This window comes from Microtus oregoni, unplaced genomic scaffold, assembly GCF_018167655.1.
Source record: "Microtus oregoni isolate MIOR12 unplaced genomic scaffold, Mior012 000029F_ref0000214, whole genome shotgun sequence".
Taxonomy (NCBI): Eukaryota; Metazoa; Chordata; class Mammalia; order Rodentia; family Cricetidae; genus Microtus; species Microtus oregoni.
This window is the reverse complement of record NW_024543088.1, coordinates 12318771-12345573: the sequence shown is the minus strand read 5'-3', so window position 1 is coordinate 12345573 and position 26803 is coordinate 12318771. Positions and strand designations below refer to the sequence as shown.

The following is a 26803-nucleotide window of genomic DNA, read 5'->3' as shown; positions in this document are numbered from 1 at the left end:
GAGGAGGGGGAGGGAAATGGGAGTCTGGGAGGAGGCGGAAACGTTTTTTTTTCCTTTTCTCAATAAAAAATTTTTTTAAAAATGTGCAAAAAATGATTTTAAAGACTTAATGATCTCAATAAAATGTGTAATTAAGAAATGAAAAAAACACACAATGCTTTCATATGATCTCTTACTTATATTAAAAAACCATGCCGCTATTAGTTCTCAAAAGAAGTATGAACCACAAAGGCACAGTTGAAAAGGGGAAATCAAAATGTTTTGAACACCGACATTCCGTCTCATCCCAGGCAGCATGGTTGTCATCAAGAAGAGAAACAACTGCCGGCAAGGACGCTTCTGGGAATAGGAACCCCATCCACTGGAAAGTAGAGTATCTGCAGTGGAAAAACAGTGCAGGGATTCTTCAAAAGGCTAAAAATAGAATTAGCATGGAATTTATGTATCTCCCAGGTAGACACTTGGAGAAATCTAGGTCAACGTACAGCAGAGACACCCACACATGAGCTGATTGTGGCACTATTTACAGGAGCCAAGGAACGGACCCCAATTAGGCATAGTGATAGATGAAGGTGAAGAGAACCAGGTAGATACACACAGTGGAGTCTCAGTGTTTACATCAGTTTGAAAGATGCACGGAGGCGTGTTACACGTACAAAGGCAGATGGAGCTGGAGAGCACCATTGCATATGCCTGCTCCCGTATGCAGAATCCAGATCACACACACACACACACACACACACACACACACACACACACACATGCGCGCGGTATGAAACAGAGGGGGAACATTTTGAGAAGAGGAAGAGGACCAGTGGGAGGTGGGCAAAGGCAGGGGAGGGGGGTATAGGGAATATGATCCAAGCATCTTATCTTATGCATATGGAAGCATTATGATAAAGTTCATTTGTTCCAGGAAGAGAAAGGGATCACTGTGGATGGTTAAGTGAGGCATGTGAGCAAGAAGAACTAGGAAATAACTTGAGGAACAATGTCTACCACATTTTATATACTCAAACAGAGGAAACTTTGATAATCTCTCATGGCATCTCTAGGTACAATGACTCAGTGAGGGAAGGAGCCTGCCACCAAGCCTGCTGCCCTGAGTGAGTTTGATCTCCAAGACCCACGAGGCGGGAAGAGAAAATTGACCCCCATTAGTTCTTTCTGACCTCTACATGTGTCCTATCAAACACACACACACACACACACACACATGCACACACACGTACACACATGCATGCACACACGCACGCAGAGAGAGAGAGAGAGAGAGAGAGAGAGAGAGAGAGAGAGAGGATACCTTTTGAGGGTCAGAATCACTTTTCTTTGGGAGGAATGCCCACTGGTAATTGCCTATCCCCCAGCGTATGACTCCTGCACCCCTGCATATACGGGCAACACTAATTCAACCTAGCAAGTTATTTAAAAAAGGACATGAAGTTGAGAGGGAGATGTGTTGGGAGGGGTCATGGTAGAAGGTGAAGAGAGGGAGTGGGGTGGACACAATAAACATACACGACACACGCGTCTGAAAATATCAAAGAATAAATAAAATATTAAAATAAGTAGAGTATAGCCTTACTCATGGAGGAATGAATACTACTAAATTGGAGTACAAAGCCCTTTGATTTTTCCCTATTTCAAGATACTTCTCACATGGTTTTTCTGCTATATGTTTCAAATGGACTATGGTGGGGCATTATTTTTTTTCCTCTGGTGAAAAGTCCTCCTTAGGAGCCACAAAAGAAATGCTTATTCACCTGCGTGATTCCAGGCATACTCACAAGCAGGAAACCAAACTTGGGGTTTATCCACTCACAGAGAAAAGGGAGCCTGCAGCTTATCTGTGAGAACATCTCAGTCAGCTGGGAGTGGAGCCCAGGGAATCCTTCCTCAGTTATTACCTCACCTTTCATGACCGGCAAAGCTCCGGTTCTGAGCTACGGTGAGTCTACAGATGTCCCGGGACAACTTGAGAGACGATAAGGAAAAAAGGGACAAGCCTGCGGTGCGTCACTACCAGCAGCTGGCTCAAAAGTTACTGGTTTAACTATACTTGGAAAAATAAGCCGCTTCCTTGTCAAGCATGGCATGAATATTCCCCATATGAGCGGCCATCCTCCGGTCTCTGCTTTGAGCAGTGTGACTCTGACTTTTATCACTATACTCGACAGGGAGCTCAATCTAGATTGTCCTCGGTGCATTTTCATCAGGTATGCTGAAGCTACGGTGGCCTCAGATTACAGAGGGCTTTGGCTACAAAGAAGGGACGCAGATTTGCTGAAGGTCGTGTCCTGCAGTTTACACAGCCCCTGCCAACAAACACACGCTGTTTGCTTAGCTGGGCAAGATTGGCAGGAATCATGGTGCAGGAAGATTCCCCTCTTTCAGGCTTGGCCATCCTGACACGTACCAGGGTGAGGTTCATAAGTCTTTAAATATCACCGAATACAACAGGCTGCATGAGGAGCTGGCATGGAAAGAGCCGAACTTAGTTAGAGGTAGTAATTCTGCCTCTTGGGGCAGAAGGGTTTCCTAACTCACAAACTCCTTGGATATTTAAGAAGGGCTCCAGGTGAAAGGATATGATCTTTATGATGTTTCTGATATCTGGAAGTTTGAGGGTAACACAGGCCACTTAAAGGTGGAATGTAAAACAATGTCTAACTGCACCATCTCTGAACTATATGTCCTCAAGAAAGTTAAACTGATCTACAGAACTATTGTTTGGCCAATTGACTGATACTTTTTTGATTGATTGATTTTTAAAGATTTGTTTTTATTTTACATGTATAGATTTTTGTCTGCATGTATGTATGTGCACCACGTGCATGCAGTGCCTGTGAAGGCCAGAAGAGGGTGTCGTATTCCCTGGGACTGGAGTTAAGACTGGGAATGGAAGCTAGGTCTTCTACAAGGTTAGCCAGTGCTTTTATCTGCTGAGTCATCTCTCCAGACCTGATTAGTTGATTTATTTTGGGGGCGAGGATGCTGGGATTGAACCTAGGGCCCTGTACACATTAGGCAAGTAGTCTACCATTGAGCTAGATCCCTAGCCAAAATTGAAAAAGATCTATCATGAGTATAAACAGCAAACATCCTAACATAGGTGCCAGTTCTTTGAAGGTCTCTGAAAATCATCACTGTTGGGACCACTTCATAGCCTGGTTACACTGCTGTGGTCTCACAGTTCACATACGAGGTGGTTTGAATGAGAAATGCCCTGCACAGGTTCATGTGCTTGAGCACTTGGTCCCCGGTAGGTGGCGCTGTTTTAGGAGGTTATGGAAACTTTAGGAGGTGGAGCCTTGCTGGAGGAAGTGCATCACTGTGGGCGGGCTCCAGCAGTTTATGGCCCCACCCCATTTCCAGTTCCCTCTCTCAGCTTCATGTCTGTGGTTGAAGATATGATCTGTCAGGCCCCTCTGCCTGCTGCCACACTTTCTCCGTCATTGTGGAATCTCTCACGCATGACTAAACTCTTTCTTAAGTTGCTTCTCTTTAAAGATGTGCACTCACAAATAAAAATCATCTAAGATAACATCTGTGCGAACCTTAAGTACTGTGTTGGAAACGCAGTGAGAAGGTGGTGTTGTTGCCTTCTGTGGAGAACTTTCATTTGTTGGTCTCCATCACCTCCCCAAATGTAAGTACTCAGAGGGCCCTAAATGAGTTGATTGGAAAAAGTTCTGGCTGCACCATGTAGCATGGCCAAGTTCAGGGGGAAGAATCGGGCCCGAAGTGGGCAGCCAACTGCTTGCTCAAGCCTCCATTCTGCTTGAGTACAAACCAAGAAAGACTGGTGTCCAAGAAGATGGAGTTGTTTGACCCTAGTGCCCCGATTTCAGCTATGGAGAGGGGGACAGGCTGAGCACCGCGTGTGTGCACAAGTACCCCAGGCTTTCCACATATCACTGTGACCCCTCTGTCACCCGGGGAATCAGGCACTGACACTCCTCCTGCAAAGAGGGGAAGGAAGAGACTGACCGATGTGGGAGTCCCCTCTGTATGCCGTGAATGTGTTTTATTACCTTTGGTTAATAAAGAAGCTGCTTTGGTTTATGGCAGGGCAGAATATAGCAAGGCAGGAAATCCAAGCAGAGACAAAGAAGGAAAGAAGGTGGAGTCAGGCAGACGCCATGTAGCTGCCCAAGAAGCAAGAGGTAACAAACCACGAGCCTTTTGGTAAAATATAAACTGATAGAAATGGGTTAATTTAAGATGTAAGAGTTAGTTAATAAGAATCCTGAGCTAATAGGTCAAATGGTGTTGTAATTAATCCAGTTTTTGTGTGATTATTCGGGTCAGGGTGGCCGGGAAATGCAAGCGCAGTCACTGCTAACACCTGGCATTGCCCAGGACCACACACCTAGAGAGGTGGAATCAGGATTCAAATCATAATCAGTTTGCCTAAAATAACTATATCTTTATATCCACACATATCATTTATAGCTTTGTCTCCTGAATTTGGAAAAGCTGAAGAGACCCATTTTTAAATGGAGTTTATTGAGAAAGTCATAGCCCATGACTTCAGTGACAGAGACTTGTAAATTGTGCGAGTAGACACTCTGTGGCTGAGATCATCTACTGACGAAGTGGGCAGGACAGTGTCTTTATCAATGAATAATGAGGCATCCTCAGATGCCCCAAGGCAGTAGACTAAGAGTCAATGTTTTTTCTGTTCAACTTATTGTAGAACACTTGTCTATGAAGTAAGAAGGATAGAGAAAGGCCGCTAATTATCAGTGTGGAGGTGAGCAAATGGCCTTCAAAATACATAGTTCCCACAAAGGTACTCTTCTTTTGATACTCTGTTAAATCTTTAGTCACTTATTTCTTAGCATAGTCATTCACTCATAAAACATTTACTAGGGATGAAGGGGTGGTTCCGTGGTTAAGAGCACTGGTTGCTCTTCCAGAGGACCTGGGTTCAGTTCCCAGTGTCTACAAAGCGGTTCACAACCACCTGTAACTCCAGCTCCAGTGGATCTGATGCCTTCCTCTGGCCTCTGAAGGCACCAAGCACATGCATGTGGTACGCAAGCGTGCATGCAGGTGAAATAGTCATACACACAAAATAAAAATAAATAAATCTTTAAAAACAAAACATTAACGATCTACTCTATGCACAGCATTAAAAACTGGGGATGTTGGGAGAGAGGGGAGGGCAGAGAGAAGATGGAGAAGACACAGGGACACAGGTGTTGTCTCTCTGTAGGTTCCTGGGGCTTTTGTGCCTGTGAAAATAGTGTATGCTACGGTCTGATCTGTACACACATAAACAAAAGCTCCACAAAGCAGCGCACACTCTTAAAGCTATAACATTCTCTATTCTACTCCACGGGATTACTCTAATTCAGTGAAGACAATACCTGACCCAAGAGGATAATAAGGTGGTTCTAATGAAGCATGCATGTGCCTGCATGTGAAGCTGAGAGTTCCAGGGCATTCAGTATTCACAGATGCATGGTGGCAGGCAAGAAATGGGCTTATACAGGTGCACGGCAGAAGTAAGGATAGGGCAAAATCAAGGGACAGAAAAATAAAAAAGATGAGAGAGGCAAAGGTATGCTTTGCAGAAAGGATCGGAGAGGAGAGTCAGTGACATTGCTGTCACTTTCCTGTTCACTACCCTGCTCTGGGCACTCATGCTTGGACACACAGAGGTCTATTCCTACTTTCATAAGCATGGGAAACAAAGCAGGAATTCCACAGATCATCAAAGCAGAAATGTGGACAAAGAGGACCACAGCTCTCCTGTGCAATATCTGGAAACATTGAGTGGAATACACGCATTTTTAAAATGTAGAAATGAGTTGACAAGACAGACCAAGGACAAGGAAGGAGATGGCATCATGGCTGCCCATGGGAGGGCTCTTTGTCTCATTACCCCAGAATCATTTCGGCTGTCTACATGAAGATAAAGAGAACTTTGGGTCTCCAGTGGGGGGATATTGGGAAAATAAGACCTTACAGAAACTCTGCTCTGCAATGAAGACACTCTGTCTTTTGCAAACATTGTCAGGTACAACCACAGACACAGGCCTTTGAGAGCTGGTGTCACAGCACAGTCACTTATGGGAGGACAGAAAACACATGCTTCAGATGACAGAGTGCATAAAAGACACTTGTGAATGTAAGGGAGGAACAAAATACAGTAAAACCCCAGAAACCGTTAAATAGACACTAAAAGGGAAATAAACAGAACTTCTGGGGATTAAGAATATAATTGCTAAAATTAAAATTCTGCATAGGAGGCTTAAGTAACATATCAGACAAAGCCCAAGAGAACACAAATAAATTGAAATATAGGTCTGAGGAAATTACTCAGGATGCATTAGAGATGAAGTGTGAGCAATGATAGAAGAACAGTAAAAAGATACATAATATAATATAATGCATGGAGAAATATTGGCCAGGAAGTGATGATACACACCTTTAATCCCAGTACTTGGGAGCAGAGGTAGTTTGAAGCCAGTCTGGTCTACAGAGTGAGTTCCTGGACAGCCAGGGCTACACAGGGAAACCCTGACTTGTGGGGGGAACATCAGATAATGTGTATTAGGATTGGGTAAAGAGGATAAAAGGCTATACTCATATAAAGAGTGGTCAAGAATTCCCCAGACTTGATGAATGAATGAGTGATACAAGTCTGAATTCAAAAAGCAGAATCTTGAGCACAAAAATAAATTCACATGCAAACACAGAGTAGTTAAAGTTCAGAGTTCCAAGGGCAAAGAGAATAAAAAGTAAACAATCTACAAAGAAAAAAATAAAAAAGACTTTTTAACAGGAACCAGAGGCAACTGAGTAAAATAGAGCTTCAAAGTTCACATCTAAAGGTCCAGAGGACAAAGGAGTCCACCCAGAATTCTATACCCAGCTGAACTATCACCCATGACTGAGTGGGGACGATGACACTGAGCTGACTAAGAGTGAGTGCTTCCTCTGACTTTTGTGTTTTGAGATAAAAATATAAAAATGACATAGATGACCTCACTTAGCTTGCTTAGGACACAAGAAAGACAAAGCAAGGATAACAGTAAATGAGAATGAAGATGATTAAATGTCCCCACGAAGTATTAAAAAATAGAATAAAATTATTGACATTTTTTATAAATATTAATGACTCTGACTTGAGCATCTTTTGGGTACAAATAGAAACATTGCTGAGCAAGTGAGAGATGCTTATACAGATAACAATGAAGAAGAAAACAAATTTGATTTCTGTGGGACATTTTTTTCTTCCATCTTGCTTCCTCCACTTACAATAGCTCTTTGGGTACCGAAAAGTCATATATGAACTTTCATGTGCCGCGGCAAAGGCTTTATTGCCCACCATCTATTTAACTGTTATGGTGATAGCAGCTCGCTCTCTCGTGAGTCATCAGAATTAGCTTTCTTCCTGCTCTTTGTCCTGCAAGTTTCTCTCCTCTCCCTAAGTCTTTAGATAGACTTCTATGCCCTGCCTTTTGTCCATTAGTCTGCATTTGAAATAGAAGTGACACCAGATTGTTTAAAGTATTAGATACAGCTGGGCATGATGGTGCAAGCCCGTAATCCCAGTACTTGAGGGGAGATGGAGGCATGAGTTCAAGACAGGCTTGCCACAAACCCAGTCTGAGACCCTGTCTCAAAATGACAATGAAATCCCAAAGAGTGTAAAAGAGCAAACACACAAACAAAGCACAAACCAAAACAAAACCCATGTTAACTGGTAACTAATCTTCCTTCGGATTTACAGAACTAAGATATCTCCTGATCTTTAAATGTGCTGAGGGCTTAGCTTAGTCTGTAGCTCTATGTATCATCAAGCATGGATGCTCCTGTGAGGTTTAGCCTGAAGAAAAAGAATACTTCTGTTTGGAAAAAAATAGGAAATAGCTCCCAGGAGATCAAGTATCTACGCACAGCATAGAGTAAAAACAAAATGTGTGCTCTAGAAGACCCTGCCCAGTATGTAGACACATTACCCATAGTGCTTTGCTTTCCCTAGTCACCAGCTCTTGACTCTTCTGAGTTCTTCCAGACATAGTTTTGAGGATGCTAACTCCTTTGTCACCTCAAGATGCTTGTTTTTGAGCAAACATGAGTCCTTCCCCCAGCTCTCTTCTGGGTTTAACGCATGCTTGGGCAGGGGTCTCATAGAAGTATGTAGTTTTGAGAGTCTTATCTTCAATGATAAGACCCAGAAATAGAGGTTCACAGTGTCCCCAAAATGAATATCTCTATCTATCTATTATCTATGTATGTATGTATGTATGTATGTATCTATCTATCTATCTATCTATCTATCTATCTATCTATCTATCATCTATCTATCTAATGAGCTGTCTTTCTAAAGACATGTCTAAAACATGCAAATATTTTCGGCTATATAGAAATCAGGCAGGACAAGTCATGGAGAGTGAGCCAGTAAAAACAGCAATCCTTCATGGCCTCTGCATCAGTTCCTGTCTCCAGGTTCCTGCCTTTAGCTCCTGCTATGACTTCTGCTGCTGCTGGACTGTGAGCTGTCAGATGACATAAATCCTTGCCTTCCCAAGTTGCTTTCGGTCACGGCGCCTGTCACAGCATCAGGAAACCAAACCAAGACACCAGTGTTTGCTTGTCATGTATGTGTATCCTCCCGAGTTCTTTAAACTCACCTTTGGGTGACTATAACACCCCTACAGTGTAAATACTCATGGGCAGTTGGTATGATTCTGTATTGTTTAGGGACCTGCTATCTGTTCACTGTATGCAGTTACAGCTTCCTGGTGTTTTTTGTTTTTTGTTTTTTTTTTATCTGAGCTTGATTGGGTGAACAGACCTGGGACCTATGGATCTAAAGAGTACCACTCATGTCCAGAGCAGAGAAAAATTTAAAAGAGGTCCTCTAACGGTCCATGCTCACCAGAGGCTCGGCCATGATGATCCGAATCTTGCGCTCTGCCTGAGAGGTGAAGTTGACAAACAAGCTCTTGAGGACGTACTCTCCTGGCTTGCTGTCTGGGTCCACGTTGATGGGCAACATGGTCGGGGGTCCTTTTTCTCTGTGTGTCCCGGAAGCAGGTGGAACTGGAGGCTTGATGTAACCGTTGCCGACCGGAGAAGCTGAAAAACAGGTTGACTTTTAATGGATGAAAAGAAAGTCATAAATATTCATATGGTGTATGTTAATAAACCATAAATGTAAGACTATGAATCATAAAAAGGTCAGGCTTCAAAGTATAGCCTGGCCTTACTCTCTAGAAATGGTGCTGGAATTTAAGTACTCTGGTTATATATGTTTTTTTATTACAATCAAATACATCATCTCAAAAGTCCTGTTAACCACATGGACATAGCTGATAAATTCTACAACATTTAGGATGTTTGGGGCTTCTTTCTGAATGACCTAAGCAAGTGGTTTAAAGAGAATTGAAACAGTGATTTCTTCTCTAGGTTTTTTTAATGGTAAACTCCCTGTCTTCTACATTTCATAGTCAAAGAAATTCTTGGGTCATTGCTTCCACAAGTTTCTATGAACCAATTATCAAACAGTTAGCTGGCTGCTGCTCTCCAAAGGGATGCACATCTACAAAGAAAAGGTTTTAGAAGCTCAAGCCTGCAATCCTAGCGCTTGGGAGGCTGAGGTGGGAGGGTTTCTGGGAGTTCAAGGACAGCTTGGTCTACATTAAGCGCTTGTCTCATGAAAGGGGAAGGGAGCTCCCACCTGCCTTTCTGCATACATCTCTCAAGCCTCATCTGAGAAACTTCTACTTGCAGAAGATGATGATTAGCACGGAGACCCAAAACTGAGTCCCAAGCCCCGCCCCACCCCCAAGACTCAAGGATCATGGCAGAAGAGAAGGCAGAAGGGGTGTAGGAGCCAGAGGCGGCAGGTGACGACAAGGAAACGGTGTCTTCAGGATGCAGCTGGGCAGTAGTAGCACATGTAATTCCCATGGGTTGTAACAGCATGGACGAGTAGTGTGCAAGCCCAAACCAGACCAAACCCCCGTGCCGAGAGGGAGCTGCCAAGGGTCCATTGTCTTTAAGAGTACGGTCTACCGTGCTCCAGCGAAGACCATCTATCTGAGAAGATTTGGGGCAGCACAAACTGGTCTTGAGGGTTTTTTTGCTTTGGGGGGATATGGAGTTGGGTGGACAGGGAAGTGGGGTCTGGGAAGAGTTAGAGGAGCAAATATGATCTAAATACACGGTAAAAACTTGGAGTTCTCAAAGTTCTATTATCCAAGGGGGAGAGGTTCTACCAGTGACGCCCAAGGCGTAAACTGGGTTTTCATTCTCACCACCACTTGACCAAATTGCAACGCCTGTTCTGAGTTCTACAAGACGTGCAGAATGCTATTTGCACTTATCCCAAAGCAGGGGCAGGCATCAGGGCTCCTGGGAGGGGGTGGGGGGCTGGGAGGGTGGTCAGTGATCTTCATTCAAAACACAATTTAATGGAAAAGAGTTTTAACCAGATAGTTGCTGAAAATTATTTTAGTTATAAATGCAAATGTCCCCTCCCCCCAAGACAGGGTTTCTCTGTGTAGCCCAGCTGTCCTGAAACTCGCTCTGTAGCCCAGGTTGGCCTCGAACTCAGAGATCCTCCTGCTTTGTTTCCTGAGTGCGGGGATTAAGCGCCACCACGGCCTAGCAAACAAAGTTTCTAATTCTCCCCCACTCCCCGCAATTTCTTTTGTTTGTTTTTACTTTGCTTTCCTTTTTTTTTTTTTTTTGAAAGAGTCTCACTCTATAGTCCAGACTGGCCTCAAACTCAAGGCACTCCTCCTGCCTCAGACTCTCAAATGCTAGGATTACATCTATCTGTAATCATGACTGTCTAGGAGATCTGTGAGTTTCTAAGAGAGGGGGAAAATTTCTTGCATCTGCCTACTGATCAGGTGTCAACTTCCCCATGAAAAGCATCAAGAGAGGTGAAATAGAGATATTAGGAATGAAGAAGGTGAGACAGAGGTGAAACATGGCCTTTAAAGGGTACAAATAGTTTTGGGTGCAGGCATTAGGGAAAGGAGAAATCTCAGCTCGCCAAGGATGCTTATTCTACAGATGACCATTCCAAGGCAGCTGACAGAGGTCAGTATTGTTCACGCCTGCCTGGTCTCTGATGCTCTTGGCAAATGGGCGCCTTGTGGAAGTAGGGCACTGCCCAACTGCAGCTCAGAGGGACATCCTATCTGCACTATCTTCCTACTGTATCAAGGTCACCATGCTTCAGAGACCAGAGACCTGAACGCCAATCAAAAACCTTCATTTGGAAACAATGCTGTATTCTCTCTGGTGTCCCACAGGGCTGAATGCATTTAGAGAAGCCAGCAGTAACTGAGTTGATGTAAAAGACAATCACAAGATCCTGGGACCAAACGCATAATGATAGGGAGGGGACGATCAGGACAGTGACACTGGCACACCTCTGGCCAAGTCACAGATGACCTGGGCACCAGAACACCTCTCATACAGTCCTTCTGCTTACAAGTCCGATGTACCCATTTACGGTTGTTTTTAAAAGGGTATCCACCTGTGCATCTAATCTGATGTCTATGAAGTACAGACTCCATTGCATGATCAAGCCAACCACCCCAGAGTCAACACACAGAGAGAATGCAAGGAGAGTCCTCTCTTGGGCTGTGTGAGTTCACACACCTCGTCTTGAGAGGTGAGGGCACGGGAAAGGTCATACACAGGTGAGGAACCTTGAGCCAAATTCATTCCAATGTTTCAGAAAGCCCTCTTTATGCTAACATCATGAATTTCCAACAAGCACTAGCCTCTGTTGATACTATTTTCTGGACGAAGCTTGACAGGGCAGTTTTTAGTTAAAATGCTCCCGTGGGTGACTGTGTATTTGAGAATCAGGAAATTATCACACCCTGGTCATCAAAACTGATGCCAACTCCCAGTATAAGCCTGGTGGTACAGGAGTGTAATCCCAACCCTTAGGAAGTAGAAGCATGAAGAACAGACGTTTGAGGCTAGCCTGGTCTGCAGAATACCCCATTTCAAACAACAAACAAACAAACCAAACCAAAATACCCCCAATAATAACAACATAAAGACCACCTCTATTTAATCATTACCATAGATAAAATCATTAGACCCTCCCATTTGCTTGTTCTTTATCTCTATATTACTAATTTCATTTGTCCAAAAAGGAAGAGGAAAAGTGACAAAAAAAATGATGTTGATTTTCTAAGTTTACTACAGACTTCTTTCTTTCATCTCCTCTCTCTTTGACTTTTTTAGACGCCATCTCTAGCCAGGGTAGCCACAAGTCCTTCATATAGCTGAACTCCTAATCATCCTGCCTACATCAGCAACATTTCCAGGACCAATGCAAACACCCCTTACAATCAGAAACTCAGCTACTGTCTTACAATGATGCCGGGAAGAAGGTAAAGGCAGCCTTGGTGATCCCCGTGAGACCCCCGAAGCTGAGAGCACCCTGGCATGGCAGGAAAACAGCTGTGTCCTCAGTTGAACTTTTCCTTACGTGAAGTCTGCTTCTCATTTGAGACAGCCTCTCCTCACCCCTGGCTCACTCACTTTCCGCCAGTGTGTACTCAGTGGGCACCTAGGTTCCTGCTCTAGAGACTGGAAACATGTTGGCAAGGAGGACCGATGGATCTTCCTTGTTGTACCTCCTATTCTGGGGCAAAACACGTTCATGCACACACAGAGAGACACATACAGGCACACAGGCCCAGACAGACAGGCCCAGACACACAGTGTCAGATGGTGAGTTCGAAGCGGAAAGGGTACTGAAGCTAAGCCCCGGCTGCCAGAAGCTTCTTCCCAGGTTTGGCGAGAGACAGTCTGAGACAGCTGGCTGGCACTCAGACCTGTCGGACAAGGATGGAAGCCATGCGTGTTTGTATGTGTGTCTAAGAAAGTCCAGACACTCTTGGCCACCAGGACGCTCTTCCAGTCCATCCCTTTGGTCTACCCCCTATCTGGGCATCTGTTTGGGTGGATACTGGGTCTCTAGCAGTCGGTGACAGGCAGGAGTCACATGGTCAACAAGTTTATGGTCCTCAGTTCATGAAGCATGCACCTCTGAAGAGAGCCGTTCTCCTGGTTTGCCCTCCAGCGCAGACAGAGCACACAGCCATGTTTTCGGAGAACTGGGTGCTATTTGTAAATGCTCCCCTTCCAGAAGAAATACTGAGGGTCTGAAATAAACTTCCTGTCCTCCCCCCTACCCCAGACCCCATATCCCCAACATGATAGGTAGCAACCAACCCTCTGAAGTAGGTCCACTTCTTAGAAAAGGTGGGCTAATTAAGCCAACTACTTTCTAGAGACCAGTGGCCTTATTTCTCAACTAAGGAGTCAATATGTTAGGAGTTTGGAAGGAAAGTCTTCCTTCTGTTGGTTCTCAGTACTTTGTTCAACTTCATGTGCCAGGGATAAACTGTTGTAACAAGTCGGCATCGTTCTTTAGAAATAGACAGTTCTCAATCCCAGGTCCCTCGGTTCCCTGAGATTCACTTTGTTTACCAGTGCAGGAGCATCACGTAACATATAAGGATGGTGCAGCTGCCGTGAGAACTTGCCATACCAAGTAAGAGCGGTAATAAATTGTCTACTAATGTATTTACAATGCTGCTTAGGACACGGAAAGCTGAAAGGTACTGCGGCTTCTCAGAACAACCAGAAACTCTGGGAGTCAGAGAAAGTAAACGGGTGAGAAGGAAAAAAATACCCGTCTATACACAACAGCGAAGAGTTGTGTTTAGAGTAGCTCTCACCACCTGTGGTGGTGGCGCACATCTTTAATCCCAGCACTTAGGAGGCAGAGGCAAGCTGATCTCTGTGAGTTTGAAGCTAGCTTTTGCTTTTCTGTTTTGAAAAAAAAAAGCCAACCAAACAAACAAAGAACAATTCTGAAGAATATTACTAAGAAAAAGACAGTGTTGGGAACAAGAAAATCAACTTGTTGAGCATCAGCAAAAGGTCGCTGTACAAATATCAGGATATTGGGGGTTGGCTAGCAAGATGGCTTAGAGACTGAGAACACTGACTGTCCCAGCAGAGGTCCCAGCTTTGATTCCCGACACTTACAGAATGAATACATTCCTCTACTCTCTGAGTTTTCCGGCCATTTTCAAATTGTGTTCCTTCATGCTTAAATGCTTAGGGATCCACAAACATCCCTTGAATAACAGGAATTATTCGTCTTTCTTCTTCTTCTTCTTCTTCTTCTTCTTCTTCTTCTTCTTCTTCTTCTTCCTTCTTCTTCTTCTCCTTCTTTTGGTTTTTCAATATAGGGTTTATTTGTGTAGCCCTAGCTGTCCTGGAACGTACTCTGTAGACCAGGCTAGCCTTGATCTCAGAGATCTGCATGCCTCTGCCTTCCAAAGCTTCCCACATCACTTAGCCTTTTATTTTCTTAGAGATTTAAAACAATTTTTATTTTAGTGTGGTATAATTAAATGTAATTATATTATATTTAATATAACCTTTTTCTTTCTTCTCTTTTCAAAACAATTTTAAATTTATTTTTATGTATGGATGTGCGTGTGTGTGTGTGTGTGTGTGTGTGTGTGTGTGTTTGCAGGTACATCAGGAGGCTGGAAGAGGGTGTTGGATTCCCTAGAACTGGTGTTATAGACAGTTGTGAGTCACCATGTAGGGGCTGGGAACTTAATCCAGGTCCTCTGCGAGAGCAGCCAATGCTCTTATCTTCTGAGCCATCTTTCCAGCCCACAGTTTCTTTATCTAGTTGCAGTCTCTACCATTCTATTCATGATTAACAGTCATGGTTCTCACCCTGTCTTTTAAAGTCAGCCAGTATCATCAGGCCAAACCCTAAAGTTCCAGATAGTCTGTTGTGTTGTCAGCTATGGCAATTGCTTGCAGAAGTTAAGGTCCGAAGTGGGGTGTGGTGCTGCATGCTGATACCTCCAGTGCTTGGGAGACCCAGGCGAGAGGATCACAGGCTTGCTACTACTTCTCTATACACACGCGTGTGCACACACACGCATATACACACATGTGCGCACATGCACACGTATGCACACATATGTTCACACATACACACACATACATACACACATCCCTAACACAGACAGAGGTATTAACATCTAGATTTTGATAATAACTGTACACAACCACCTGCTGATCATCGAATTACCATATATCTCCAGTCCCCAAGGGGCAGTGTGGGGGGGAACCATGTTGACACTCCAGAGGACCTTGAACTCATCACACTCACAGGCCATGCTTAGCCACACCCACAGACACCAGAGTCAATCATTGGAGGACAAATAAGAGGTGGCCCTGGTAAGACCCCAACCCCCAGACCAGCTGAATCCTGAAAAGCCTCAGTAATGCCTGCTGCTTATGCTGGAGGTGGATAAAGCGAATCTGCTTATGTGGCCTTCATCGGATAACACAATTAAAAACTGAGGGCTTCGGAGGATGAGGTTTCTTACCGACCTACACAGTCAGGCAAGGCCTATACAGCCTCATACGTCTGCAGGCCTGGAGACCCTTCTGCCAGGCTTGTATAACCGTCTGAAGCACAGCACGCTGAGAACTGGGAGCATCCGATACCTGACTAATGACATACCTCCGAAATGTGACTACTGACCGTAGGCTCCCTAGATACACTGATGACACACGCTGCTCCGCTTCCTTCCATCTGCCGCCTTACAAAACCATTTCTGTCTCCGGTGACTCCGTGAGCAGGGGAGAGAGAGAAGCAGTTCAGCCAAAGAAAGTCTGTGTCAAGTCAGGGCCCCGTCCTCTTTTCTCTGTCGTCTGGTATCTTATCTTAGAAAAAATGACCGCCGCAGCCCAGTGGGTTCTCGTTCTAACTGCCTGTCATCCGCTAAGATGTAATTACACAGACTTCCCCCTGATTTTCAAAGTAGGCACTGTCACCAGAGCCTGAAAGAATGTCTGCCAAGACCTGCCAGCAAAGGAAGATGAGGTTACAGTGACATTTCAAGGTCCCTTCCAGCTCTAAGGAGATCAAATAATGAACAAGAGGCGGATAATCCTGATTTTCAACTTTCTCTCCAAGACAGCTGACAAAAGACTCATTCACGTGTCCTCTCCTCATTCCTTCTCTTTGCCCCTACCCCAGGGTCTCATAGCCTTGGCTAGTCTCAGAGCTCAGGCTGGCCTTGAACTCCTGATTCTCTCGCCTCCACTTCAAGTGCTAGGGCTGCAGGTGCATGTCACGACACTTGGCTTTTACCTGCGATTCTTCAGGAGGCTGGATAAGATTCTGCTGGAGAGGTAGGGACTGGGGAAGTGGCTCAGTCATAAGAGCACCGACTGCTCTGGCTGAGGACCTGGGTTCAATTCCCAGTACCCACATGGAAGCTCACAATCACCTGTAACTCCATTTCCTAGGGGTCCAATGACCCCATCTGGTCCCCATGGACACTGCAAACATATGGTGCACAGACCCACATGCAGGCAAAGCACTCCCCCATGTGTGTGTGTGTGTTAGCATACATGTGTGTGTTAGCATACGTGTGTGTGTGTGTGTGTGCTAAAAGGGTTACTTTTTTAAAACTTGCATCATCAAGCCTTGGTAATTAGCCCTTACTTTCTCATGAATTAACATGAGCTAATGAAGATCTATACCGTATTCTCTCTACAGACAAAAGCTTTGCAAACATCCCAGCCTTCCCAGGTACACCTTCATTCCTATTTTGCTGCCAGCCACCTTTCAGTAAAGACGAGAAACTCCTCACGGTGTGGACAGCCACAGCAGGAAGCCTGGTATGCCTGGCTGTAACCTCAAGACTCATTTTTAATATTTAACACTTAAAACACACGCACACACACGTACACACACACACATACATCATGGGTTGAGTGTCTGTGGTCCACACACCCTGTGCTGTCTCTGCCCTGGGCTACCAGGAGGAAGACAGTATGGAATAGTGGGTGCCTGGCCCAGGTCGGAGGGGACGGGTAAGGTTCTGATACATTTGCATGGAGAATGACTCCTTAGGCAGAGGGAGGAACAGCCTTAAAGCATGTACAGAATCTGCTGAGCATCTTCCTTCCCTGAATCTCCATATCCTCTTCCCACAGAGCATCCCTGTATATGCTTGGGCTTTGTTGTCAACCAGTGGCTGGAGCATCCTTAAGAACAGGGATGCCTTGTCTTTATCATAAGCACTGAGCGAGGTGCCTGGCAGCATCAGCTGAAAAATCGCAGTTCTTTTGTATTTGTTGATTTGACTTCATCCTATCCCACAATATGGAATTTGTGTGGACAAGATCAACAGAGTATATGGACTAATTTAAACCTTTAACTTGTAGAAAATGGAGGTATTTTTCCCATTAGAATTAGATCTTGAGTGGCAAGCCAATGAACGTGGACTTGATTTAGAGGGCAAACAGGAACCAATAGATCCCAGGGCAAATGGTGCTGCATAGGGCCAGGTAAAAATAAAAAATAAATAAATAAATAAATAAATAAATAAATAAATAAACAAGCAAAGAAAGAAAGAGAAAAAGAAAGAAAGAACGAACGAACAATTTGGAGCAACAACACACATGAAAAGACGAAGCTACAGTGAGGAAAAATAATTAAGGTAGGAACGAGGTGGTACCTGCCAGAATCTATATCTTATATCAATGGATTTAAATCCTGCCATGTTGCCTTTGCTTCAGAAAGAGAATATACAAGCTATTCTTCTGGCACAATGGCACAGTGATCGAGGTGCTTAAGAAGTGTGTTTAAATGACTGCCTCACAGCCCTTTCTTAACACTCACTGCCTCGGCAGGATATCCGTCAGAATTCTTGAAAACTGTTGGCTATGTAGCCCAGAAAGGATGGTGTGGTCTTCAGTCTCCGAGTCACAGGACAGGGAGGATGACATTATAGGAGAGAGGGAATTATGGATCTTATCCTGCCTCTGCTTTCATCAAGACAGAGAAGCATTATAGAGAACAGCCATCCACCAGGATGCGGGCCTGAGTCTGGAGACATCAATGAAGAAGTGGAGATCCTACAGACTTAGCTCATTCTATGTGTGCACCAGGCTCTCGGAGTTAACAAATCACGAAACTCAGGAGGCTCACAGGACCCTCACGGTTATGTAACAACCAAGTGGGTGTGGAGTTTGTCTAAATCTTGGTTCAACCAAACTAAGTGTTCAAAACACACTTTGATGATGCGGAAATATGGACTGTAGAACGTGTGTTGAGGGTAATCTTGTTCGATATAATCACAGCATTATGGGTAGCTAAGAGGAGAGCTCTGTTTTCTAGGATGGACACTTAGTATAGGGCTTTAGAGAAATGATGCTTACATTCGATTCGAAATACCTCAGTAAAGAAAACCAAAGCCCTAGGTAAACCTACGTGACTAAATCGTTTGTTTGTTTGTTTGTTTGAGACAGGTTATTGCTATGCAGCTCAGGGGACTGTGGAACTCTCTGTGTAGCCCAGGCTATCTCAGAACTGACTGTAGTTCAGGCTCATACTAAATTTATAATCCCCCTGCCTCACTAAGCCTGCTAAATGCTGATATTACATGTACACACCTTATGTCCCGCTCCTGTGGTTTCCCTTTGTTTATTCTGTTTCAGTTTGTTTTACTTGTAAACTGTCTTATTATGTTTAAACAAATCTAAAAGGAGAGATAATTATATAATATGCCATATGACTTATTTTTTTAAAAAGTGTCTGATGTTTTATAATAGCAATAACTGAGGGGTTCTACATGAGAACTTTAGTCTGAACAAACTGCTAAGTAAAAAACTGGACCCCAGAATCTTGATCAGTGTACACAGGCTCACTAAAGGTTCAGCTCCTCTGCCACGCTGTATGACCCATGCTGCCCTGAGCAGTGCGGTCTCAGAGCAGTCACACAGACATGACACACACTCAGGTATTCTTTGCCACACTCATGGTCCAATTTGATTTCCTTACAGAATTTTTTTTTGTATATGAATACTAGCAAGGTGATTAACAAATTCATTCAATGGCAGGTTGTCATTAAGGCCCCGGTGTGCACAAGGCACTCCGAGAAGCTCTGCAGAGCTAACAAAGGTAGATTTTAAAAGACAGGTTCAAAGATGTAAACGTTTCTACACGTTTACAAAGATGCTTGCTACAGGACCACACAGTAAGGCTGAACCTCCAACGCAAGAGCACATGAATTCAGGAGGTCATTCATCCACTCAAGTGTTCATTTAGTCAGTCAACCAACGTTTGTTTCCTGAGGGCCACTAGGCTTCACATCGTGCCCTATCCACTGGGGAGCAAGCCAGGCATGGCCCTTGCTCTCACATCACCCACAGGCATCCCACATAAGGACACAGAGATATACGGCTACCCAAAGCCAAGTGACTGAGACAAGGGGGACATGCCTCTGGCACTGGGGGTTGCTATAGCTGGCTTCCCTGAGCTAGTGATGCAGATACTGAGAACCAGGAATAACTGGTGATAGACACCATGAGGGGGCTTCTGGGTGAGAAGAGGGGAGCCTGGAGGCTACAGGAATTACCCAGTGGGGGAAGGAGAAGCCTGGCTTCTCCAAGCTCTCGTCTATTTTCACAAGAAGCCATTCTCGACAGCCACCTTGACGCTCCCTCCTGCTACCTCTGCATCACCCTTCCCACTGCCTCCTGATGCACGAAGTATATTTTTTTTCTGTCTTCCTAACTATGCATCAAGTGCCACAGGGGTGAGGATTTCATTCTATTCCCTTTGTAGTCCCACTGTGTGGCAAAGTCTGAGGCTTAATACTCAGAACTAGATGGATATTCGGTGCGGTAACTGCTAAGGAAGCACGAAGAAGTACAAGGTCATGAATTATCTCCAGCTTGGACAGCCTCCATTCAACCCTGCAAGGTTCCCTTCAAGACCATTAGGGGAGCTATTTCTGCAGCCACACAATATTTTTCCATAGCAAACACCAGCATTCCCGGGAGGAGAATGTTGCATGCATACAACATACAGCTTGTAATTGTAACCGAGAATACAATTTGTGCTGTATTAGGGATATTAGGGATGTCTGAGAATACAATTTGTGCTGTATTAGGGATGTCTGACCTATTTGCTCTTTAAAGTCACGTTTGTCAGAGTGCAGAAGTGGCCCATTACAAGATACAGCGCCACTGTCATGTATAGATCATTTTAAATTTGATGAAACAGAATAGAGAATTTAAGAGAGTACTAGGTAGTGTTAGGCATGCTTTCAGTCGCTGGCTGGGGCACACAGGTGTTCTGGGTCTGCGTGGAATGTGTTTCTTGCTGTGGGGGATGGTCTAAAAGACTCCAGCTACTGAGGGATCAGAGCCATTTACAGACAGTTATCTGAGGTCTACCAGGATGACAAAAGACAGAAGGTATTTTTGGAAATATCTACTGGACACATAAATCAAGCTTCAAGGACAAGAGAAGAATAATTGGTGGTATATTATACAGACAATATATCAGCAGCTGCTGCTCTTTGACAAAGGCTGCAGTTGAAAGTCATGGTAGTGGCTGTATTAATATAATGTGTGCTATTGAAGTATATATACCTGCACACAGGTACAACACACAACGTGCATGGGCAGTTTATATTATGTAATACACCTATGCAAGCAATAGTATGTACATGCAAGTGTCTAAGAGAAATGTGCATGTACATTACACTATGCATATAACAAAAACTACACTCCAAACATCGATAGCTTGTGATGGGTTTCCAGTGTGTTCGATGTAGTGGCAGCTCAACAAACTGGACTGCGGAGATGCCTAAGGGTTAGAGCATTGGCTGTTCTTGCAGAAAACTAAGGTTTGGTTCCAGGCACCCACATGGCAGCTCACAACTGTCTGTAACTCCAGTTCCAGGGGATTCATTGCCCCTCATTATGGGCTGGTTAGTGTTTTATTTTTATCAACATTGAAATATTTAAAAGAAATTTGATTCAGATGACCTTTTTTCCTCTTTGGGTGCTGAACACATGTGGTATACATTTATACATGTAGGCAAAACATTCATATACATAAAATAAAAATAAACAAATCCTTTCAAATATTTTAGGCTCCATTATTTTTTTAATGTGCCTGATTATAAGATTCAATGTAGCCTACTAGACATATATAATATAAGATGGTGCTAAATCTATCAAGCCACTGAATTGAATTTGTTGACACTGAGCCCTTCTAAAAGTAGATTTTATATATTATAATCAAGAAAGACAACTGAGCTGGGCCTGGTGACACACACACATATAAAACCAACAATACAAAGGCTGAGGGAGGAAGCTAGAGAGTTGGAGGCCAAAATGGGCTACATAGTGAGATTCTGCCCTAAAACAAAACAAAATGTTGAGCATGTTTGGAATCTTAGAACTGGGGGCATTGAGGCAGGAGGATTGCTATGAGTTTGAGGTCAGTCTGGGCTACACAGTATTAGGCTAGCATGGGCTATAGTGTGAAACCTTAATCTCAAAAAACCAGAACTAAAAACAAAACCAAACAAAAAACAAGAAAGCAGAAAAAGAGAGAAAGAAAAGAAAGAAAGAAAGAAAGAAAGAAAGGAAGGAAGGAAGGAGGGAGGGAGCAAGGGAGGGAGAGAGAGAGGAAAGAAGAGGAGAGAGAGAGAGAGAGAGAGAGAGAGAGAGAGAGAAGCAAGGCAAGGAAGGGGTGGATGAGCAAAGAAGAGAGAAGCCAGGGAGACTGTGGGGAAAACTACACAGCTAAAACAAGAGGGTCCACAGCACCTCTGCACCAACCCAGGAAACCACAAGCACTTCCCATGAGCCTTGTCATGAAGTAGTGTTTTTGTGTTTTTATTAAATACCCGAAACTGTAGGGGTTCTCCCTTAACCTATGTGCTTATCACACATTGACAAAACTTTCAGAGGGAAAACTTCCCGGACCCATACTATGTAGACCACAAGATGAAGAGGTCAAATAACGACGAAGGGGGACTTTATTCCAAGATATGGGAAAGCTATCGTATCCAGGTATCTGACAGCGCCATCATAGATGGGACTGCAGCATAATTATCAAGTCACTCCATCTCCCGAATCTTTAACAAATGATCTTTAATAAACAAACCACGCCCCCTCTGTTAGTGCCGTGTGCTAGGATTTCCCATGTATAAATTGGTGTTTCCTATCATCATGAGAAAGTCAGACAACATCCACTATGCATGTAATTAACTCTGCCACGCAACTTTTGTCTCAGTAATCTTCTGGAGCCATTATGTGGTATTTAAAAGTACAGTCTAGGGAGCCTAGAAGATGGCTCATCAACTCAAAGTGCCTGACGCTTAGCCTCATGAGCCAAGTTCAATATTTGGAATCCACATGGTAGAAAGAAAGAATTAGTCCAAGTATTACCCCGTGACTTCTACACCCTGAGAAGCTTACGTGCATGTGTACATATACACATATACACAAAACAAAACAAAATAATAAATGTACTTTTTAAAGAAAGGCAACCGGCGTTGGAGGGATGGCTCAGTGGTTAAAAACACTGGCTGTTCTTTCGAGGACCCAGGTTCGGTTCCCAGCACACACGGTGGCTTACACCCATCTATCTGTAACCCCAGGGATCTGATGTCCTCTTTTGACCTCCTCTGGCACCAAGCATGCGTGTGGTGCACACACATGCAAACCAAACATTCATACACATAAAATAAAAATAAATAGATTTCCCTTTAAATCCAAGATTGGGAGAACATGCCTGATCAATGAAAGGCAGTGGCATGCGGTCTAGACCTATTCAGTGCTGACCAGCACAAACCTGATTTTAAATTCAGCAACAAAGAAAGAGAAGCATTGTCTTAAGTGTCAGAGAAGCTAAGTCAGGAGCACAGAAAAAGCACTAAATTTAGGACTCTTTCTGTATGTAGAGCAAAACTAGGGGATTTACACAAATATTTAGAATATAGCAAGATAAAACCCCACTTCTCTTGAAATAATCAAATTCTGTAGCATCGACAATTTTCCAAATCCTTACAAGTTGCTTCTCTGGCTCAGCCATTTTCCAGCACAGACACCAGAACCCTCTGGTGAAGTTCGTGTGCATAGAAACACTCCATCACATCCATGAAGGTAGATGAAAGTAGAGCTCCAACCCCTGAGATGTTCCAGTCCCAAGCAGAAGGCCGACCGGGCCTTGTTCCCGTCCAGACATTCGCAGTACAAGTCAGACCCTGTGCCTAGAGGCTGCCCTCCCCGCTCCCCTGACACAAAGAGGACATTCCTCCGTCTCTCAGTCTGAAAACTGCTTACCAGTCCACAAGACAACCCCTTCAAACCTACCCAGGCCTTTGATGAGGCTGATCACACAGGATCTTCTCCAACAAGCCGTTGTAATCTCCATGGGCCTGAAGGGGAACCCACACAGTCCAGACACCGGCAACGCAGTCTAGGTTTCAAAGGCAAAAAGCCTAAGGATGGCTTCCATGGTCCCACCGCTACCAGCTAGCATAAGGTCCAAGGTGTATTTTTAGTCAGGTGAGAAAAACCTACAGTAGAAGACAAACTAAAACAGGCCTTCCATCCAGGGCGGGCTGTTCATGCCAGCTGCACAGGGCGACAGTGACTATAACTCACAGACTGCCCGTCTGTCTATATTTATCCACGAGAACATACTATACTGACAGATTAGGGAAGCCGCTCCGGGCACTCCAGGAACATGAGCCTGGCCCATGGTGTGTCATAACAGTCTACGCAAACCAAATACGCGTGCCACCCCGCAGAGTCCACTGGCAGAGCCTGTGTCTCCGAGCTGGAGAAATCTAAGGGCAAAGATAAGACGCGGTGGGTGATAAACGGTTGCTTTGGGAACCAGGGCTTCCAGACTCCAAGCACAAACAGCTTTAAACAGCTTCTATTCGGCCAGACAAAACTCAAAGTGGAGAATTCCTACTGGAAGCCAAGAGTCTGAAGAGAAACCACACGCCCCAAAGAAAAAACAGAACACTGGACACCTGTTGATTATAACTCATAAATCTGAAAAGCGATTGGGTAAAAATTTGATGATAATAATAAAAAGAAGCTAGTAATTGCGGATATTAAGTGTGCTGCCTCCTTAGCACAGGCTAAGGAGGGAAGGAGATGATTGATCCTTCTCTTTTGCTTTTGAGACAGGGACCCCCCAATGTAGCCTTGGCTGTTGTGGAACTCACTATGTAGACCAGACTGAATTTGAACCCACAGAGATCGGCAGGCCTGAGCCTCTTGAGTGCTGGGATTAAAGGCGTGTGCCACCACCTCCCGGCTGTACGAGTGGATCTTGCAATAGCATTATTCTCTCAGAAGAATTCTGTGAGGTCAATGAACATCTTCTCCAGCACAGACACAGCTGTGAAGAGCCGGAAACCCAAGTCATTTTCTATTCTTGACTGGGACTAATTGAATGTTTTTCTTCAGTAATGGAGGCTGGAATTACAAAGCAGCATGGGAGGAGAGGTGCTGGAGGAACCGACACATTCCCCTGGGAGGGGAAGAATGTCCAATTACCAAAATGAACACTTACAGTGATCCCGGAGAGGCCAACGGCAGCAAAGATGCCCCCATGCGCCCCCCCCCCCCCCAGCCTGCACATTTGGGACTTAGAGTATATTTTTACAGGGTTTGCTGTGATAACAATGTGGCAGCCATGACACTTGAATAAAGAATCCAAAACCAATGCTAAGACAACAATGTAACCACTTTCACTAACTTGACTTGCGTTCAACTCCTCTGCTTACCACAGCTCTCCCAGCCTATTGTATTATGGGAAGCAACAAAATCAGCTAGACACCAACGCAAGTAATGCTGGAAGAAAAATCGGGACTGAGATAATCATATTTAAGAAATACTGAATAGATGGGGGGGGGGGGGGGTCCACTCCTCCCTGTGGAGCTGGGTAGGAGTTAGGCATTGTAGAAGTGTGGTCAAACATGGTTGATACCAATAATGGGATAATAATAAGCTTTTATTGCTTACTGCTAGCGCTCCTGACGTTTATTAGCCCATAAATACGCAAAACGCCGACTTCCTAATTGACAGCTGTTAAACTCTTTCCTGGTGCATGGGCCTTCTTAAGTAGAGGACTGCCACTCAAACAGCCAGCCAGGCTGCCCCCATGCTGGCACCTGCTGCTTTACGGTCCCGAGGAAGTCACAGGGCAATGACAGCTTCAGTACAAACCCCACTCTCAGAGGCGCAGCCCCAGCCAGGACCGTTCAAATAACCTGCAGTTCTGTACCAGCCTTTTTGCTAAGGAGCGATCTCAATGAACTCTGGGCGACCCTACAGCCTCATCTACCCGGACCCAAGGGGGTGGGGCACTTTCCCTAGTGGCTCAGAGACTATAGTGACTGGGGCAAAAGGGACAATGCCCTGATTGGTGGAAACCAGCACTTCATTTGCATGCAGGTCGCAGTGATGGGTACAAAGCCCCCTTCCAGGCTATTTTAGCTCTCTGGTTTGGTCACTTCAACTGCCCTGGTGTTGCAAAATTATGCCCAATAAAAAACGGTTCATAAACCCAGCACTCAGGGAACTCCTAGGTAGGAGGCTAGCCTCATCTACATAGTGAAGTCCAGGCCAACCATTATGTAGTGAAACCTTGTCTCCAAAAAAACCAAAACTAAAAGGGTCTTCCCCCAGCGGCCTCCCCCACCTTCCTGCTTGGTTCTCTTTCCTTCTCCCTCTCCCTCTCTCCTCTTTCCTTTTTTCTGCCTTCCTCCTCTCTCCTTCCTTTTTTTTTTAACCAAGCTCTCCTCTGTAGTTTGTTTGTCTTGAATCCACTTTGTAGGCCAGGCTAGCCTCTTGAGTGTCAGAATAGCAGGCATGCGTAGCCACACCGGATTTCCCCATGGTCTTTTCTCGATTTTTAGTACAATTGGCCAAGCTAGTTAAACAATGAAAGGAATAGTGCCCCCCCCCCCCAAGATAGCAGAGGAGGCGGAGCCAGGACAGCAGAAGCAGAGGAAAGGTAGTGGTGATCTTATGGGAGTGACAGCAGCAAGTGACCACAGGCATCCTAGAGCTGACCGCCACTGCTAACTTCCACCAAAGGTGGAGGAATCCCGACTTCCCACTGGAAGCATGGAAAGGAAGCTAAGGTCCTCAGCATTGGAGATGGGGATGGGTGGGTCAGCTTGAGAGCTATACTAGCAGAGGGCACCACCCGCCACTGTTCCCGCACACCATGACCATCTTGTTGCTATGAAATGCAGGGAGATACAAGCTGCCAAGGGTCTGGGGAGGCAGCTCAGCAGCTGGAGGTGCTGCCCTACAAGCCAGATCTCCTGAGCTCGATCCCAGTGTAAGGGGAAAGGCAGCAGCAAGAGGACGTTCCACAAAATTGTCTTTTGATTGTCACATGCAGGTCATCCAATCAGAACTGCTCAGTCTGAAACAGCTGTACTTAGGAGCAACACTAGATGCACTTAGTAGGTTATATTAATTAAAAATCAAGACAAGATATTTTAAAAGTAATGTCTTAGTACTAATATCAACCATTAAGTGGTTACATTTAATTTGTCCAATGACAAATACGTTAGTCTTTCTAAAAATGTTAGGTACACATATTAAGATACAGACATGAGGGGCTGGAGGGATGGATTAGTGGTTAAGGGCACCAACTGCTCTTCCAGAAGATCCAAGTTCAATTCCCAGCACCCACCTGGCAGCTAACAACTGCCTGTAATTTCAAGATCTGACACCCTCACACAGACACACTTGCAGGCAAAACACCAATGCACATGAAATAAAAATAAATAAACACATTTTTATAAAGATACCAATGTGAACACAATGTCAAGAGGATTGTATTTTCCCATCACGCTCCCATGACACGGCTTAGTAGAGAATGCATTCGTTCAGTGGAGCT

General features: G+C 44.6%; 1 protein-coding gene across 6 annotated transcripts in view; it reads right to left on the bottom strand.

The window, feature by feature from the left end:
* The window catches only part of Fry (FRY microtubule binding protein), a 388874-nt gene that overhangs the window by 188515 nt on the left and 173556 nt on the right, over positions 1–26803 (bottom strand). For all 6 annotated transcript variants that reach the window (XM_041677848.1, XM_041677844.1, XM_041677843.1 and 3 more), the window contains one exon: positions 8900–9099. In XM_041677848.1, coding sequence (XP_041533782.1) covers positions 8900–9019 — 120 coding nt within the window. In that variant the 5' untranslated portion in view covers positions 9020–9099. The remainder of the gene's footprint in view (positions 1–8899; positions 9100–26803) is intronic.